At 45.4% G+C, this 20657-nt stretch overlaps 1 protein-coding gene across 5 annotated transcripts in view; it reads right to left on the reverse strand.

Moving 5' to 3' along the window:
- The window catches only part of AKAP13 (A-kinase anchoring protein 13), a 205397-nt gene that overhangs the window by 95252 nt on the left and 89488 nt on the right, over positions 1–20657 (reverse strand). For all 5 annotated transcript variants that reach the window (XM_082321821.1, XM_082321824.1, XM_082321823.1 and 2 more), the window contains exons 7-9: positions 13672–13861; positions 7407–10320; positions 2682–2758 (exon numbers count right to left, since the gene is read on the reverse strand). In XM_082321821.1, coding sequence (XP_082177947.1) covers positions 2682–2758; positions 7407–10320; positions 13672–13861 — 3181 coding nt within the window. The remainder of the gene's footprint in view (positions 1–2681; positions 2759–7406; positions 10321–13671; positions 13862–20657) is intronic.

The following is a 20657-nucleotide window of genomic DNA, read 5'->3' on the forward strand; positions in this document are numbered from 1 at the left end:
CACTCAAGATCTCCAAACAAAGCCAGAAGGACCAGGGAAGTCTCTGGCAGGATGAGCACCCACTGCCCAACAGAATCATAGAATCATAGAACGGTTTGGGTTGGAAGGGACCTTAAAGATCATCTAGTTCCAACCCCCCTGCCGTGGGCAAGGGCACCATCCACTAGACCAGGTTGCCTAAAGCCCCATCCAACACGAAAAGAGCTTCAGAAATTCTGGTTACAGATTTTCTATAGCTTAACAAATACAACATCTGCAAAAACATTCTGGAGATTTAAGAAACAGACACTTTAAAAACCCATTTTAATTGGAAAAACCATTTTTCCATTATTTTCTTTTCAGTGCTTATAACCCTACAAACCATTATTTTCCTAAACATTTTTCAGCTGCAGCTTTTCCATGACATGCACAAGAGCCTCTCTCAGGCAAAGTCTTCTGAAACGACTACAGGGAAAGCATGTGCAACCTTATACATGTAATACTGAAGTACACTTCTTGGCATCACGAACCCAGATAAACCTCTGACTTCAGGAACAAACTCACGAGAAGGAATTTTCCCTCTTCTCTTTCCAGTGTGCTCAAGCTTACTGTTATTCAGCCCAATTCCGCTATAGAAGAAGTTGCACTTTTTAGGCTCCAAAATATTATTTAACAGTCTATGCATATAAACAGCTTTCTACATCGCGTATTTATAAATAACATTGTGCAAAATTCTCACCCATAAAAGAGGAGTTAATGCAGTTCCCAAGGTCCAAAGTCGCTGACAGCACTGGTGAGACTGCTAAATACCTGCAGCTCCTGACTAGGTGAGAGCAACAACATTTCTATTTGCCACAAGTTAAGAAAACCACTTTTACTAACCACAAAATGGCTCTGTAATGAGAAGGCAATGAGCACCTGAAAAACTTCTGGCTACAAAAAAAGTCAGGACTAAATAAAGCAGAGACAGGACGAGGCAGGAGATGCACACTTCATGATGGCTTTCACTGGCCAGCTCCCTACCCAACCTACACATGTGAATTAAGCTCTATTTTTAAGCCTTCCACTGATTTTTTTTTTTTTAAATGTCCTTAATATAGTGCAGTTGTTGTTTTGTTTCTGTTGAACTTAGCAACAGGAAACCCTGTCAGTCCTGCAGCAAACTTTCCATTCCCCTGGCACTCCCATTCCTGTACCAGAAAAGCCAGATTTCTAAAGAGGTGTTTGACGGGGTGGGAGGGAGAGGAAGAAGAGAAGAAAGCACACACACAAAAAATCAAAATGCCTGTTAAACAGGCAAAATGGAAGCCAAATTCTTTATGTTTCATTTTTTTTTTTCCCCTGTTTGAAAGAAAAAGACAGTGCCTTAATTTTCATTTTCTAAAGATATCTTTACTACCAGATACCTAGGTTTTAGTCATGAAAATTATCTTTAATAAAGGGTTGGTAAAAAAAATCAGCAGCATCTTTACACTCACACATTCCAGTAACAAAAGACTTACTTATCAGACATCATAAATTCTAGCTTCGAAAGTTATTTGCTGTAGTCCCTGGCTAACTCACCGAGCAAACAGCTAGAGAAATTAAGCCTAAACTTGTTAAAAACAAAATAAACCTGATTTTATTACAAGCTTTGGCAAGATTTTTCTGCCGCCTAAAGAGCTTTACTGCGGGATGAGCAAAGTTTTTTGGTGCTCCACCCTGCAATGTTAACTCATCCCCGCAATATTTTCTCTTTTAACAGCTTCATAATGGTACGCTAACACATAAACACAGCTGCTCAATGGCAACGTGCACCAACACAGGCTGTGAGCAATTTAGCATTTACAAAACGCTTTCTTTTTCAGGAACAAGAAACTGTATATAAAATATAGGAGCAAATGCAAATACAGCTAGGAAAGGTAAGACCAAAAAATCCAGCTCTTGATAAAGCGGAATATATATTAGGGGTGCTTTAAACCAAAATTACATTCCTGTCAACCCCAATATTCACTTTTTTTTTTTATCATAGACGGTCCTTAAATATGGCAAAGCACAAGTAATATGAAACAATAACAACTGATTTCTGATCCCTGGCATGACCTTTTTATACTGTCTCACCGATGTGAGGAACACGGGGTTTCCCTCCACACTTGATCCCTCTATGTCTTCCCATTATTAATTCTTCTTCCAGCAAAGGCACCAACGCTCCCAGCCCGCGATGCCTTTAGACCTCAGAGTCTGTGCACACACCAACGCCGACCGCAGCCACAGTCCCCTCTGCCAAAAGCTCCCCGGAGGGGCAAAGCGTGAGAGGGGGCAGAGAGACTCGCCAGGACCACGCACGTGCGGGGACCTCAGAAGCGGTGCCAGCCCCCACGCGGCATCGCCAAGCCCGAGCACATCACAGGGCATCGCTTTTATCAAAGTACATACAAATCTTGGTACAGCCCTGCCTCGTGAGAAACCGTTCAGGTAAACCTCTACATCACCAACAGAGACAACGTAAACGTAGCTTAATCCAGTGGCTGAAAAACACAAGGTCTAAAAAAGCCCATGCTATTTTTAAAAGGCTAAAACAACACCACGGTGATGGATGTCATTCAGCTCTGCAAAGGCTACAGAAAGGAAACCAGCAGGTTATGTGGCTGGACGCAGTAGTGGTGGTGTTTCTTTAAAAAGTACAGAAAAAGACAAGGTGACAACGCGTAAGTGGCACTCACCGCTTCCTCGTGGGCTGCGCCCTCATCATGATCTTTCAGAAAATCCACCTCGTCTTCAGTTTTCATTTCCAACTTCCCTGTGAAAACAGAGGGTTCGCACAGGCAATTTAAAACCAAACTTCTTTCAGCACTGTTGATATTTTCTGCTTATTCAAACCAGTCTCAAAAAAAAAAAAAAAAAAAAAAGAAAACCCAACCCCAAAACCCCTTCAACAAGTCCATTTGACTTCCAACATCTGGTTTCATTCCCGACTTTGCTGCTTGTTTGTTATTAGTTTTAACAACTATCGTGTCTGGGACTGAAGGAAACTATGAAACAGCAGCAAGCACGGGGTAAAACTCCTGCAAAGCTCTAGGTGAGGCTGAGCACATCTGCCTGTGTCTGCCCATGTATTTTCTTGGCTCTCCTTCATCTAGTTAAAGAACCAAAATTTTTGCTGTTTTTCTTCTTACCGTAACCTGAAGATAACACAAGAAAGCAGCCTTGCCTTCTCTCAGCAGGTATTTTAAGTGTTGAAAATAAACAATCACAAGCTTCAAAACTTCAGCCCACCTGCACTGCCTTAAGATGACCATTAGGTCCCTGGACTAGGAAGACAAACCCTTTTCTGCTGGAGTTTACAAAGTCTCGGCTGATTTTCCCTTTCCTCATGCTTCCATGATGGTGTCGCCACCGCAGTGGTACAAACATCATGTCCCAGCTGCTTTCTCTGCCCAGCAAAGCTTTTTTAAGTCACTGTTGCCCTGGGGTTCCCTTTTGCGTACCTTTTCCTGGCATAAAGTCAACGTCCTAATACTCTTTCAACACAAAGCTAATGACTCTCACAACACACAAGATGCTTGTAGAGGAGTGAAGCGATTTGACCAAAGCCACCCAGATGGAAAGTGGCTACATTTGGGCTAAACCCCCTTCTAATCCTGCTCCCTCTCTCATTTCTACTAAAAACAAACACTGGATGGATGACAACACCTTCTTAAGGGTGACATATGTTTGCAGTGAGTTTACCTGTTCAGGGATTTAGCAAGATGAGCCTCTCATCTTCATGGGGAAATTGCTGTAACAAATGTCACCAATGGTTTTCCATTGGCATTAAAGTCTATCCTTGATTTTGGGACTATCTGGTTTTGCAGTGTTCTATTGATAAACTAATCCAACATCATTAAGTCAAATTGGCATGATTTTGTCTCGATTAGAAGAGTTTGTGGTCAGAGTCTCAGAAAGCACAGGTAATGCTACAAATTTCTGCGAGTCCCATTTGTTGGCAAAGCAGAGATCACGGTCATGAGGAGATCTGCTCGGGGTCGTGGCAATGCTGTGATGGTTGAGATCTTGGTCCAAAGACAGAACACGCAAGGAAGAAACCTCTGGTGCACTGAGGGTGGGAGAAGCAAGCGGTGTAGTGATACTCCATGCTGGGTAAGAACTGGAGGACAAAGACCTATGCCCTCAGGATGAAATTTAAGGGGACAAGTTTTTGCACTCTGCCACTTCTTCTTAAACTTCTACTTAGAAATATATCTCAAACAAAGAGCATTAGGGCCCAGAGACCTCTGTGATAGCTTTATCGAGCACCTTACCGCATGTGTGGTATCATTAGTGACATTTGTTATTGGTTCACCCTGCTTCTCTAACAGGGGAAGGAAATCATAGTAAGTGCTTTTCCACAGGGAAAATACCATTGATGAGAATGAGGTGAAGAGTGGTAAAATTCAAAGTAAGGTGATATTCTTCTATCTGGCAATGAATGTTTTCTTTAAATGCTGAGATCTACAAGAGATACACGAGGGATATTTCTCCCAGGAGAAGAGCTAGGGAGCAGAGATTACAGTATTTGTTAATTTAAGATGCCAAACCCCAACCATACAACCTAACCTTGCTGGGGTCGCTTTCTGCCAAGAAGCTGCATCTACTCGGAGGTGTTTTGTCAGCATAAACACATGCCATTTCTTCTCTTCTCACCCAGCCTGGCCACTGTGGTATGATTTCATATCCTAAATGTCTGATTTTTTAATGAGTAGCATCTATCTGCCTGACTTGCAAATAATGTGCTTGCAGAACCCGCTACTCAGCTGTAATGCAGTTCTGAGTCTAAAGCTCACAGCATGAGAAGCTGCCTTATGAAAGTAGGATCTTCTAGCTTTATCGCCTGCCTTCAGTGTTGCGATCAGTCTGATCTCGATATTTGTCTGGATAAGGCACTTAGCCCTTTGAAGCCTCTGTTTTGAGGGTAGGCAGAAACTAAGTGGAGGCAATGAGATGAACAGGTATGTATTTGGGAGCAATTTCACAATATAAATAAAAAAAATTGAAGACCTCAATGATTTTGAGTAATGGCAACAGCAATTATCAGCTGGTTACATCTCTGATGAATTAGCATGACAATAAAGCCCTCTGACCACACGTGTTTCTGAGAAATGGCCTCATGACCTAAGCTTCCTTTGGGAAGGCTTTATTGTAGTCTATCGAAAAAAGATCTGATTCGTTCTGAGCACGGACGACTCCTGCATGGCTTCAAAATACTCTGCACAAACCCAGGCTGCAGGGAAAACTCCCCAGCACTGACACAGCAAAGAAGAATTGATGCAAAGAACTGAAGGCTGCCACCAAATTCTTACACAAAACACGTTACCCAAAGCTTAGACATCGACATGAAGAATGTACACAGCAATAATAATAATAATAATAATAATAATAAACAATGAATCTGTTCTCTTGAATTACTGCCATATCAGAGTTCTAGATGCTGCTTTATAGGAGGTGAATTTCAGCAATATTTCAAATAGTGAACTTGCATTCATAGCAGTCGCTTGTCTCTGCTTTAAGCTAATATTTTATTTGGGCTTTTTTAACATTTTGCCTCAGAGCAATCCTAAAGTTCTTCAAGAGAACATACTCCAGCTGAAATTTTGCTCTGTGCAGCAACCCATTGCAAATAAACAATTCTTCCTTATGGAGAGGTCAGATCATTGTATTCCAGGACCTTTCAGCCCTAAATTCTTCTGTATTTTAAATCAGTAACAGAATCACCCCCTTTTTTCCCCCCCGTTTCCATACCCTAACACAGAATGCCTTAATATTATGATAATATTAATATGATGCCTTAATACTACTTTCCTACTTCAGTCACTATCTTATTGGACTGTTCAGTCCCTACTCCTTTTAAAACATCGCCCAGACAAGGTCATGCCTCCAAGAATCCAACCAGAGATAAAGACCTGGACTGTACGGACAGAGCCGGCAGAGCAGGAGGCTCCCAGAAAAAGGGGCCCTGCCAGGTATTGACTTACAGCCACTCCCACCCTATTGAACTGCCAATCCGCCACAGCACTAAAATAGGTTCTTTCTGAAAACAGCTTTCTAATCCACCTTTAAATCTTTCTACTTATTTACTAATGATCTCCTGACTAATGTTTACTGGTTCTCCTGACATATAAACTTTCCAAAAATCCTGAATTCAACAACAAAAGGATCTGCTGGACCCACCACTGACCCCCCCCAAAATCAATCCTTTCCCCTGCCCCCAGTTATTCTGCTATCACATACCAGAACAAATCCTCTGCCATCACCCCATTCTGCGTTTAGACTGAAGAAACAGCTCCCAGCACTAAAGCAGTGAAATAGCTTTATAGCTTTACAACTTTATGATTTATATCATGGCAGATTTTTTTTTAATCATTTAAATGTTTTGTTTGTTTGTTTGTTTGTTCGGTGCTGGGAAAGCAAGAGGCACTGTATCATTTTTTCATAGCAAAGGAAAAAAATGGCAACTGAAAAAGTTCAGCTGCTTCTATTTAACAGCTGCCTGAACAGGTGGAATATAAAGATCAGATTAGCTCCATGCTTTAGTAGAAAATTCACCTATGATTTAATTCCAGGCTGGAGCAACAAACCCATTTCTCTTTCATTCAATTTATCCCTTTATTTCCCTTTTTGGAGTTACCTGGTGACGTTTTCTATTAGCTCCTGTCGCACAGGCACCAGACGTCTACGCTGTCCCCCAAGTCCCACCTCTCTCCCCTATCACCATTCATCCGCGGGGAACGCCGGTCCCACTTCCCAGCCGATGGCAGCAAGCAAAACTCATCATCTGAGTTCCAGTACTGCTTAAATGAACTGGAAAACACCACCGGCTGCTCTGCCCGACAAAAAAGCTTTGCAGCCCGGAAAAGGCGGTGGGGGTAGGGCTTGCTGGCTTTTTTAAATGACCTAATACCGCCAATTAGGAAGTGGCTTTGCGCAGTTCAGAAGGACACTGGCAGCTGTTTCAAGTAGACGAGCAAAGAAAATGCAAGAGAGCCCCACTGTACCCTCTGACTCCACGTCAGCAACAATAAAGGGGAGAAGTGAAGGAATAGCAGTAAGCAAATAAACCCTTGTGCCCACATGAAAGCATATAACTTGAAGATACACTAATCCAAATTAGCTCCCTCCCATTCATTCCTTCTCCGGGGAGGATTCACGTGCTAGAAATTCTTCTGCACAAATTCATAGGAGATGATGTCCTGAACTTACCTCTAGTGCCAGCCAAGCAACATGCATGTGCACTGAAAGTTTTAATATGTAACTTCAGATTTCTTCTTTCTCAGAAGAAAAGCCCCAAACACCTATGCTTCCTCTGCAAGGCAGGCCTCCTGCTCCTATTTCCCTTCCTTTGCTGATGAGACACTAGAGGCACAGCTACAAAGAAAAAACTAAAAAGTAGGAAACCAACTGATTTTTCCTACCTGTAACAGGCTCAACTCGTTGCACTGCTGGGCTGACATTCCTCCTCTTTGTCGAGGAACTTAAATCCATTTCTCCATTAAGGCCTGCTCCCACATCCACTGCAGCCTGGGACTCAAGCCCCTCTTTTTCTGCGGCTGCTAATTCAGGGGAACAAGGTGTCTCTGCTGCAAAAACCACCGCATCAAAACTTTTTACCATTTTAGGAACTTTATCCAGAGAGAAGCCATCATCTGCCGAAACCACACTCTTTACTCCCGCATTTTCCAGTGACTCAACAGCATGTAAACGGCACGAACATGGCGAGAAGGGCGATTCGGGTACAGCTCGGCTTTGCCTTCCATTGGGCTCAGCCACGACCTCCCCCTGAGCTGCTTTCGCGTTGGGACCAGCATTGCTCTCACCGGCCAGACAAACGGTGTCCGTGCTGGAGTCGCTGTCACACGTGGGCTCTTCTGCGATGGGCTGAAGCGCTGCCCGGGGAAGCACGCTTTCCGTGTCCTCCTGCTCTTCCGGGTACGCCGTGGCGGGGGTTATTGTCACCGGCCTTAACACTTCCTTATCCTCACAGGCATCACTCGGGGCTCCCGTTTCTGAAGCAGCCTTTAATTCGGGCGTGCTGCTGCGTGGGGAGATTTCCTGCTGGATTTGACTGGAATCCTGTTCTTGGTTCAGCCCCCCACCTGGACAAGGGTCGCTCTCCGCACCCAGTGACTCGCCTGTTGATGAAGGTCCGTGCATGGTGCCGCCTTCTGCACCCTCTGCCCCTGTCTTGCACGCTTCTTCGGCAGGGACTGTCCCTTTCAGCCCAGCATCCACATCACTGCTGCCTGCCACACGCCCTCCTTGACTGCAGGTTGAGGATTTCACAACAGCAGCAAGAAGTTCCTCCGACAAAACCTGCTCTCTGCCACTTGCACAAGCCTCAGGCTCAGCTTTGCCTCCTTCAGCCTGCTGCGAGAGGCTCTGCTCCGGAGAGCCCTCGTCCCCCGCATGGTCCCCAGGCCAGCCAGCTCCGGCAGCTACGCTGCCATGCTCCCCGCCGCACTGCCGGCAGAGCTCCGCCGAGCCTGCCGCTGCTGCCGCCACCGCTTCCTGGTTTTGTTTAGATTCTTCATTTTGAATTACAGAGGGTGTGCCTATTAAATTATCCTCCGCACAGTCTGCACCCTTGGCACACGGAGCTAATCCAGGGTCATTACCTTGCAGAGCTGCCTCCTGCCCGGGAGGTGCCACTGCAGCATCTCCCTCCTGACTCACAGCAGGTCCCTCTCCTCTAGGCAGGGGAGAGAGTGATTTCATCTCACCGCTCAGCCCCTCCTGCTCCAAAGCACTTTCTGCTATCTCTGCTTCTGTTTGTGCAGGCTCTTTTTCTGCCAGGCATGGGCTTGCATCCTCTGGAGGGAGCAATGCAGGCGCATGTTTGCTCTCTTGAGCAGCGTCCGGTTTGAAGCTGTCGCCCATTTCATCTTTAACGACAGTTTGATCAGCAGAAGGGCGACAGCCAGCAACTTCCTGACCTCCGTCTGCAGAATCTACGCTTCCTCCATCTCCGCTGCTGCTGGTATCAGTTCCTACTGGCTCCTCTTCATGGGCTTCGCTACCCTCCATTGCTTCAGCCGCACGTTCAGTGATCTTACCGCTCTCCTGGCAACACACAGGTTCTGCACTGCTTTGATTAGATCCGCCAACATCATCGTCTTCAGGTTTGGCATCAGGGTCATCAGTTTCCACACTGCCTTCCAGTGAGGGAGAGCGGGATTTCCCATCTGTGGGACCTGCTTCCACTTGCCCTCCTCGCTCTCCACTCTTACCGCTGCCATGCATTTCCAAACCAGGACCAGGTTCTGATGCACAGGTGGGAACCTTCACCCCGTTTACTGCTGGCAACGTTGCCCTCGCGCTCACAGTGACATCCTGCCTCGCTGCAACACAGGCATTGTCTTGGCTTTCCAAGAAGCCACTGTTTACCTGCTCAGTGCGTGAGTCCACTCCAGTCTCTTTGTTATTGCCAGTCTTGCAAAGGTCAACAGAGATATCACCAGTGCCACCGTCTGCATTCATACCGTCACATGCCGGTACCACTCCCGCATTTGCATCCTCCCCATCTGCATGCTCAGTGCCATTAAAACCACTGAGTAAGGGCTGAGCAGCACTGGCTGACTCTTCCTTAGCTGGCGATTGCTCTTCTAGGTTTGCAGTCCTCCTTTCACCGGCCTCAGCCATCCCATCCTCTACCTGCTGCTGGCCCGCAGCTCTCTCAGCCGCCCCTGTACAGTTCCTGCATTCAGTTTGGCCCATAGCCACATCCACACCCTCCAAGGAAGCTGGGGCTTCGCCTGTAGTTTCAACCACAGTAACAGTACTGTCAGCTGCACGCTCCTTGGCAGCTTGTGCTTCCTGACGGGGACTATCTTTACTGCACAAGCCGGCTTGATCCAAACCAACTCCAGCAGATGTCATTCCAGCTTCCTCATTTGTATTTCCACAGGATGGAAGATTTACGGCACCGTTTACACTTGCACACAAGCTCACTGTGCAGTCCTTCTCATCTGATATAGTTCCAGAGCCTTCAGCAGAGGTTGGCCCCTCCTCTTCCTTTTTACTCAACGTCACTGTATTTTTACTTTCACAGAAGCACTCTGGGCTCTTTGCATCCCCCAGGCTCAGCAAGTCATTTGGCGCATCATTAAAAGCTCCCAAACTCCTGCTGTTGCATTTCTCCTCCTGGTGGGTTTGGTCTGAGAGCTGCCCGTTGTCCAGGTGAACAAGATCAGATGGACTTTCCTGCCTTCCTTCTCTTGCCATTTCTTCCAGGCTCTGAGAGGTAGTGGCTGGGTGACCATCTGGCTCTGCTCCTTTAGCACAGCTGTCTCCAGAATCTCCCAGTACAGGCTCTGTCTGCTGCCTTAAACTCTGTAACAAGACAAAAAAAAAAAAATTACTTTGCTTTGTCACACATTTACACTGTCTCCACTATCTATAAGATCTATATCTACATAATCCTATTCGATGCGATTCCTGCTCCCTCTGTACCTCTACCTGGTGTCCCTCGGGAGAGAGTTACAAACATACTACAGTGGGTATTTTACATGTTGGTTTTGTTACACAGTAATACTGAAATTATTAGAATGACAAAAATGTTGCTTGGAAAGAGCATCTGGAGGTCATTGAGTCCAACCTCTTGCCTGAAGCTGGACTATCACCAATGTGACATCAGGTCAGCCATGACTTTGTCCTGCTAAGTCCCCATAACCTCTGATGACAAAGTACGTACCACCTCTCTGGCAATCTGTTCCCGTGCCACCCCACCCTCCCACGAAGGAGTTTTTTTCCTAACAGCCAGCCTGAAGCCCCTGAAGCTGCAGGTTGTCCCTCTACCCCCTTCTTACACCATCTGCCACCACTGAGAAGAGTTGTAATCTTTGTAATTGTCCTTCAAGCAGCTGTAGCCATAGTTCTTGAGCACACTTAAATTCAAGATCAGTAAACAGCAGAATCCAATCTACCAAATAATGCAAATATACACCAGTCTAGTCCCAAAGGGCTTGAGCAAATGATGCTTAAGAGCAACTTCAGATCCCTGCCCGATGGCACTCCCCACTTCTCATCAGCATTGCTCAATTTTCTCTATATTGATGGAAATGCTACTTCAGATGCGGGAATTGGCTGATGATGTCCAAACACTACCACTTGTCTCCTACTCCTAGGACTGAACTAATCATCTAATCTATTCCTGGGAATTGCATGCATAATTAAATATCTGAAATTTACTTCCTAAATGGAAATAAAAATTTGAAAATGATGACATACTATTAAAATTAATATGCGCATTATTGTGGAACAGTAGCGATGTACTCAGTTCCTCTCTAATCTGCATTTTCCTTCCAGAGCATCTGCTTTGTCAAGGAACCCCCAAGCTTTTGTAGTTTGATACATCCAAACCTTTACTTAAAAAGAACCGTCTGTTTCAATATCTTCTTTTTTATTCTCTTTGCTGCATATCAATGTTCACATCTTAGAAAAAGTGACTTGTTAAATTAACGAGTGCCCTCAGTCCTTCAGTCTACATCCCGCAGAGCTCCCTTGATTTTCTGTGGCAGGCTCGGGGTTTTGCTTTTGGAGATCAAGCTGGTTTCTCAATAAGTGCCTGTGACTCTCCACAAATACCAAACTAATGATTTATTTCAAACCTGTTATTTTTTGCATTTATTTGTAAAAATACACACAGGTCCCTGCAAATTTTGTTTAAGACTCTAGTTCTCAGAGAAATAGAATTTCATACCAAAAATGTCAGTTTAAAAACCCCTTTTCTCCCTGAATATTAAAACAGCCAATATGATAATTGATGCCTCACATGGAACTTCTGAGTATTGCATATACAAATGGTGGCTAAAATCACCAGTGATATGTTGAGGATATTGTGTTTACTTGTCTCTCCACACTCCAAGGTTTGCAAATGATGAGCACTGCCACTGAATTACTGACCACTAAACATACTTCTGGTGTTTGCCATGAATTTCCTATTTAAAATAATCCTGCTACCCAGCTCCCATATATGCCGTCACCTATGCCAGAGCTCCCTGTTTTTAAGGCACCTAAAGACAGGTTAGCATCGGAGGCAGGCAGCATGGCATCTCCACCCATCGCGTAGCACCAGGGATGGGATGCAGGGCTCTGCGTGCAGCGGTACCCGCAGGCTACAGCTATTTTTTGCAAGGGCAAACAAACCGGATCAAACGGCGTGCTGGCCGTCTGGCAGCTGTAACCCCGCAGCAGAGCACAGAGACTGTGCTGCTGGTTCCCAGCCAGGATGGACAGACACAGACAACATAACCAGGACGGACAGACACAGACAACAGTGACGCTGGCTTGGGAACAAGCAAGTTTTTCAAAAGGAGGGGCCGCGGCAGCCCCAGCATCCTTACAGTGAAGTCACTCTGCCGATAGCCTGAAAAATAGAGCTGTCTCCAAAGAAAGCCAACTGGCTTTTAACTGACCCGAAATGAACCTAAATGAAATAATTACAGGGCTGCTTTCCAAATTCAAATCAGATTAGATGTGAAGTGAAACAGTGCTGGAAAGAAAAAGTCTAAACATAGCCTCTTCTGATTTCATTGTCAGGCAAAATGTACCCATCTGGCATTCGCGCAAGCAAACAAGAAGCGAGCTGGATATGCCAGCCGTGCTTTAGTGTCTTTTGATGGAAAGGGGAAGCGATGTCACTGTTAGCCTGGGTTTGCCACTTATGCCACCAGTTCCTGTTGAGATCGGGAGTAATTAACATCTCAGGCGCCCAGGGAAGGGTGAAAACAGCTCAGGGTGGCCCACAGCTCTGAACATCCCCCCAACCCACTACCTGCAGACGACGACTCTCCCCTTCCTTAGTTAAAGGAACAAAAATATCCTGTTATTTAGATCCCACACCTCCGTAACGGCGGATGTGTGAGCTGATGAAGGAACACCCACAAGTGATGCCAGCTGCGCAAGACGTGTGGGTGTTTCTGAGAAGTGGCACAGAAGCGTGCCACTGCTTCACCTTCCTGTCCCAACTGAGTCCCTATTTTAAAGCAGCGAGAGGAAGCCTTTCCAAAGCCCCATGGCTCCTGCGGTCCAGCCGCCATGGGGTCCAAGAGGAGCACAGTGAGGCGACCACTATGGACACACACCCCATGTGGCCAGGGCAGGCTCATCCTCCGAATCCTACACCAAGGTGCTAAGGGAACAGCTCTTTTCTCCATCACCTGCCCCAGAGACTTTCCCCTCAGTCTCATCTCTGGCCCTGAGCTTTCCATCTGAACAGAGATGCACCCACTGTGCACAGCCCTCACAGACCCAGCCCCGCTCCGGAGCCTCCCTTATGCTGCCTGATGGCTGCCAGACACCCTGGAGGGACAGTCCACCTCCAGCGAGGTTTCCCTGCCCATGCGAATGGGTCCCAAACTAATGGAGAAGGCAAGAGGTGGGAGCACAGAGAGCCCACGAGGCCAAGCAGCGCCAGCATTGCACAGCCCCAAACCTGCTTCTTTTCTGAGAGAGAAAATCTGCTGCCTAGTACAGCTTTATCAGATCTCCCTGTGCTCAAACGAGAAGAAAATAGGCAGGTGTCCACCTGGATGTTTGCTAATGACATCCAGAGAAAACGCTGAGGTAAATTCATTCCCGAAGGGTGCCTACATGGGGAAGTCCTCCCCAGGTGCCAGGCTGCTTGTGAGGCAGCAATCAGCCAGCTCCACTTTTCTTTCACCATCTCAGCCTTTTCCTTACCATGTGCTGGTGGCTCTGCATGTGCATCTGAAGGTGCCGAATGTCACTCTCCAAGCTGGCCGCTACCCCTTCCTTGGCTTCAGCCGTCAGCATGTAAACATCGAGCCCGCGGTGGTGCTTCACACTGTAGTCGCCGGAGTGCACGGTGTGAGACAAGGTGCTCCAGGAGTCCGGTTCCCTGGCTTCCTCTCTGCAATAAAACAAGCGCAGGTTAATCTGCAGGCAAGGAGGGATGCTGCATTGCAGGACACGCACGCTGTTCTTCACTCCGGACAGTCATCTAATCAACGGCCCGAGCAAAACAGAGCACCGGCTCCAGGGCGAGACAGACAAATACACACGCACGCTTCTTGGTCTTGAAAATTAATGTGATTTAGAGTTAATGCCAGCCACAAGCTTTATTTCACAAGGTCCTTCTCAGCTAGGGATCTGCTTGGTTTTTTTCCCCAGACTAGGAGAGACTAGCAGCAAAAGGCACACCAATTGCTTTTCAAAATGGAATTTATTGCAGGTGAAGATCACCACAGCAGCTGTTCCAGCAAAACAGACACTTGAAAGACAGAACTGCAGAGGGACAAGTTAGAAGGAATGAGGATTACCATGATACAGATACTACAACTTCTACACCAAAACCAGCGCGCTGCTTCACAAACACCCAACAGCCATCAAATTGTAGCAATTTTTTTCACTCCTGAAATGAATTTAGCTTGCTCTGTGAAACTGCTTCTGTGCAAGATGTTCTCAGTATTGTGAGACAGCTGTCCTTCTGCAGCAGTATCACGGAGTTTTTTTTTTATGAATCAAAAGGAAGGAAAGGTAAAAAGGATGTTGTTGCAGATCAGAATGAAAAAATAACTCAGCAGTTACATGTATTCAACAGAAATTTCTATCTAGCCATCTCTTTTCGAATGTCAAACCCTGATTTTGCACAGGCTTGCCACTCAAAGCAGTAATTCTTCGGGTCTCACCAAGGTCCACAGAGGCTGTGTTGTTGCTGCTTTAAGGGTGAGGAAACATTTATCTTATCGAGGTGTTCATCTAAAGTTTCAGGTTTACAGATTTCATTTTGAATCAGAACTGATTCAGGAAACCCAAAATCTGTTTTAACTGTCCCGGGACAGAGCGGTTCACACAGCACCCTCCCAAGCGCCACATCCCCTGGGAGAGATGTGGAGCCGAGCAGGAATGTTACGGGAACAGGGGCTTACGCTGACCTGCTCAGGGATATAAGAAATAGAAATGTCTCTGTTTTCCTTTCACTAGGGATGCATTTACCAAGAGCCAGCCAGCCCCAGCTGCGAGCATGTCCCTTCCCCATCGCGGAGACCAGCCCCTGACACACCAGGCACCCCCAAGATGTCCCTCTGCAGCACAGCTACAGATTTCCCTAGAAAGGACAGAGCTATGATTGCATGCAAACAATTAGGAATTCAAGAAGATATATATACAGCAAATGTATACTATCGACCAGGTAAAATTACACATAGATTTCAGCATCTTTGCTGACTGGTTTCTTACTTTAAAAGTAGCAAACCTTTCTAATGGGGCAAGTGCCCACCTAGCAAACCACAGGGCTACCTCTCTGGGAAGCCAAGCAATTTAGAAAGCAAAGTCGTAACAAGCAAACGATACCATGAGTGGCAACAGGAACGGGCAGAGCAGGGTGGGGAAACGGCCGGATGCTTCATCACGCGGCAGAGAAACCTGTGCAGATGTCGGTGGTGGCAGCGGCTGTCCCTGCTCTGCCCCGGCACAACCACCCGCCCCCTCCTGTGACTCAGTTGGGGCTCAATCTGCAAGGAAATTCAGACAAAGTGAACCTACGTCTTCCACCACTCACCACCATGTAACTCAATTGACTTCAGCAGAATTACTCTTGGTTTAAACAGAATCAATATTTCCATAGAGAAACAGAAGGCAGCATTCAATTTTTGGTGGTGATTAGGATAAATCCATGGAGGCACTGAAGTCAACTGAGCCATTACAAGTGGCTAAAGAAATGACCTTCCTTTATCAAGGAAACACAGCCATTTCTGTCTGGAGTATTTTTCTTTTCAGCTGTCATATATGAGAAACTACTGTATTCAGGGCCATTCTCAGAGTACAATGAGGCAGTCAGCACAAAACCATATTCACCCACTCATGGGGACACCATCAGCCGGATTAAAGAACCGAGCGCGATGAGTCTGCTCCGCTTTCTCATCAGCTTCAAGTACACTTACAAGCATCTTCAAATCAGCACCCACAAAGCAGCCTGCACGACTCGAGCCTTAAAGGACCCTCAGCGACTTCAAAAGCTTCAAAATCTGGAGCGAGATGACAGGCAAGCACAGTCCCCTGCAACACCGTGAGCGCGCCCAACCCTCCTGCAATCTGCTACCTTCACACGGCCCAGACGGATCAAATAATCACTTCTGCTTACAAAGAGAGCGATTTCTTTCCGTATTCAAGCTGCCTATCCATGTTACACTCTACAAAGGGCTTTAAACCTTTTGAAAAACCAAGATCTTTCTCACATTCAGCCAACTACAAACAACTCCAAGCTCTCATTTTTAGTAGCAGTTACCTACATTGCACAAAATTAAGCAGAGAGGTAGCGGATGTTTCGATCTACTGACTCGTTCAAATCTCCCCTTTCATACACTGCTGCATCCCAGCACTGATGGACTGCAGCAGAGAGGACAAATGGGTATCCACAAGCATTAACTTGTTTGCACACTGCTATTTCTGTTGTTCAGGCAATCACTTCCAAGGGCACGCAGATGCTCCTGCTCGTTTGCCTTCGTACACTGAGGTTAACCATTTGTGACTCTCCTGCACATCTCACTGCAATCCCTGGGTTTTATTGAGAGATGATAAAAACACACTTTCTTCCAGAAAAAAAAAAAAAAAGCTTTGCAGTCATGTATTTTGTACTCCCTGGTTGTGAAAGACGCTTATTTTGTACAGATTAGGAATTTCTGCAGTAACTGTATACAAATGCATACCCAAGCTGGTCTACTAGGAGATAAAACCAGATATGCAAATATTTACTGAAGATTTATTAACAAAAATGTACATAGAAAGTCCAGCATACAAGAAGTCTGAAAATCTGCTTCCATTCAGCACAAAAATTCAGTTTGCTGCAGTTTGCCAGCAGCAAGGGAAATCTGTCTTCTTATGAGGCTTAACCATCCTGGGTCAGTTCTTTCTCATCCTCCCCTTTCAACAGCTTCCCATCAAAATATGTAAAAGAACCAGTGAACTGAAAATTTCATTGGCAAAATCTCCAAGCCCAACTTTTGCAGAAGAAAGTATCTTGCTTGGTTAAAAAAGCAGAGACTAACCGATAAGGTTGACAGCATTCACTTGCTCCACCCTCAGCACAATCATGCTGTGTCCCACTGAAAAAGCCTGGAAGAAGTCCTCCAGCTCCGGTCCCTGCTTCTTCTGCTGCAGTCTTCTGTTCCATGGAGGTCAGCCCAGAAGGGAAATCGCTGGCTTCAAGAAAGGACAGACTTACCAGCCGGCCCTTCATCCACAGAAAGGTGGCTCAAAGAAGGATGCCAACCCCAAACAGGGTGAGAGGAGAAGCAAAGCCTCCAAAATATTGTCAGGCCATGGCCTGCTCAATCTGGGAGCTGGTAAGATTGATCAAACTGCGGCATCACATCCTGACCATTTGGCACGTTAAAAAAGACAACAGGTAGTGTTTTTTAAACCTCTCAGCATCACCCAAGTAGACTTGTCCCTGGCGAAGGAGAAGCTGTACTGTACTCGCCTGCTGAATCTCTTTTCGTCTCGCGGGGGAGCAGATAGGATGGCCCCGAGCCAGCGAGCGGCAGAAAGAGGGAGAGGAAAGCCTGCACCGACACAGCACAGCTCCCGGCTTCCTGCAGATACGGGCGAGAGATTTTTAAGAAGAGGGAAGATAAGTAAGAAAGGGAGAACAAAAAAACCCGAGTAAAAGCTCTGCTCGTCTTCAAAAGCTGCAGAAACTGTGCTCGGTGACAAGGGTTTGAAATTCGGCGGTGCCGATGCTCCCGGCAGGCGTGTTTTCCGGTACAGAGATAACAGGTTTTAAACAGAGGGGAGAGGAAGAGGAGGGGAAGAGATCAGAAGACGAACAAAAAAGCCTCAGTGGGTTAAGCAGAACCTCGTGTTAGGAAGATTTATCCTGCAGTTTTACAAACGGGCAAGGAAGGCGGTGTGGGAACTCAAGGTGTTATTTCCTGGGGATATCCCTTCCAGATTTCTGAGCCGGACTTTGGCTGAAACAAAACAAACTCAGTAGCGTTGCCAGCTCTTATGATCTTACTGCAAGCCTCACAACAGCTGCGGGTTTATTCTGAAACCATCAGCCCCTAGATTCATGTGATAAAGAAAAAACAACAACAAAACAAACCCCATTTTTTTACTTTCTTCTTAAATTAAACAAAGCCCCTAGTATTATGGTTGCAATGAAAAGCTAGGAAACGCTAGAATTTGTATGCTTTTATCTGTAAGGCAAATAAAAACTAAACTAAACTGAATTTTAATCTTACATCCTTATTCAAATTCATAATTATTACTGTTGTTATAATATTACACTGAAAATACTAGATCGGACAGACTGTAATCTGGGATAAACAAGAAAAGGTGCCTGCTGGGACAGGATGCTGGACTGGGTGGCGATTGCACAACCCATCTGTAGCACAGGCAATTTAAATCAAGCCAACAACTCCTCCTGCGAAAACCCGGCACCCAGACTTAATGCAGTCACCAGCATCTAAAACGAAGACATCTTAGAAATTTGGCAAAATGGAACTTCAACACTATTTTCAGAAGTTTTGGGGTAATAGAGGCTTTGTATACATATGATCAACTTTGCACCCGCAATCTTTAGTGACATACAAAACGCTAGTGCACTCGAACACTTTCTTGCTCCTCTTTGTTTTTGTAACCATCAATACACATTGCCTATGAGACTCAGAAACACGTGCAACTACTGTGTGCTAGAATGGATTAAAACAAATCAATCATTTGTAAATGTGAAACGTATTTAACAAACATAGCATTCATACTTCAGGTGTTTCCTAGTGTTCCAAAAGCCCCAGGAAAGCAGGAAAAAAAAAGTTTCTATATAAGAAAACTTTATAGAAACTCGCTAATTTGAATACTTTTGATGTTGAAGGAAAGAGTCAAATTTTACCCAATGTAGAAATGATGACCAATCCCTTACAGTGCTTCACACAAACATGAACTGCAGTGGGTTCGGACACTGAACTGAATACAGAATTGCATCATCTACCCTTCAATTTCAAATTAAATATTTAACAACTGGATTCAAAAATACTTAATGCTAACTTCTCAGTCCATTGATCAACACACTATACAGTAGGAAATCACACAAGAGAGAAAAGGTGGCTTGCTCCTTCAACAGCTCTTTGCAGACGCACGTATCCTAAGAGAGCACATCCAGTATTTCCTACCACAAAGGATCTCTGCTCCTAAACCCAAGCATTTCTCAGGCCCCAAAGTTAATTATACATTAAAAAAAAAAAAACAAAAAAAAACAAAAAAAAAACGGCTACAAACTGTGGTAAATATACTTGCCAAATAGCACGATGTGCATTTCGTAAGAATAACTGTTTGTTATTAAATGCACTTTTCCATTTGCTTTATTTTCATAGTCTTATCTAAAAGAAAGATGCCCTGCTCAGGATGTGGAGCCATAGGTCCAACACAGAACTCAATGTCAACTTGAAGTCTCATCAGTAAACAAAAGAAATTTAAGGTGAATCTACGAAATGCACTCAAGAGAGAAAACAGATGCCATCTGTTTCATTTTAAATACAAAAGCACACTCATGGAGACTACTTTATCAAGCAATGTTTTCTTTACAGCTAAAAACAGCATCTCAGATCAGGACAAGCGATATGGAAGGAAGGCTTGTCTCTGCAGAACATCTCCGTGTGCTGCAAGCGAGCGTGACCACAGACTCTGTAACACAACGCGACGATGAAGCCATCGCTTTGGCTGCCTCTGACACAGCAGTTTACAAAGTCGTCTTCATCTGTTCAAACTTCAATCCCCACCACGAATGTCACTACTTCTAGCAGATCGGCTCCAGAGACTAAATACGAGTATCCTAACTGGGTATCCAGCTAACCCATTCTGGGAAACTACTTATCCACATTTTCTAAATTTATCCTGAAAATGGTCTATCACAATCACTTACCAACCACACAAGGCTGTTCAGGGTTTATGGCCCCTATGATTTTTGGGATCACCCCCGGATCAGGATTGCTATGGGGGGAATCATTTTCTTCTTGTATCTTACCAAATCTTCTCAAATCTCTTTGTTCTCCTCCTCACAGGCCTGTTTACATGAACATCATCTCCCAGGACCTGCAATTTTCGAGTGGGATATCAGAGAGTAAAAAGCTGTTTCTACCATACGGACAAAGCCAATTCTCTCTCTTCGGTATTCAGAGGCGGATACATACAAAACAAAGGAGAGGAGGGAGCCAATGCATGAAAATACAAGTCTTCACAGGGATGTGGGAACACACTAGGAAACCAGTAGAAGCTGGAGCACGCAGTGGTGAGTAGGTGGAAAGAGAGAAACACAAACTCTTCCTGCTCCATCATGTTCACACCTGGTTCCCCTGTCCCCCCCCCTCCCAGTCTGCTTCTCTGCTGTGGCCAGAAGAAACCCACAGCACCTGAGCATCTTTCTAATCAGGATGATCAATTGATTAAACAATGGTGTTTCAAACGATAATCTTACAGTTCAGCAATACACTGCCGCAAAACCAGACCCTGTTGGATCACTGTTCCTCCCACGCTTTGGTAGCTAAACGGCATCCTCTTACCACATGCACATCTCCTCAGGTCCTCTCTCACTGCCCTTCTAACCCTCCTTTAAATGTTAATCTTGTGTCAGCACTTACAGAGACAAAGTCAACTGTTCTCCTCTCCAAGCCATACCCTAAACCTACTGCCTGGCACTCCAAAAAACAATC

This window comes from Platalea leucorodia, assembly GCF_965183815.1.
Source record: "Platalea leucorodia genome assembly, chromosome: 9".
Taxonomy (NCBI): Eukaryota; Metazoa; Chordata; class Aves; order Pelecaniformes; family Threskiornithidae; genus Platalea; species Platalea leucorodia.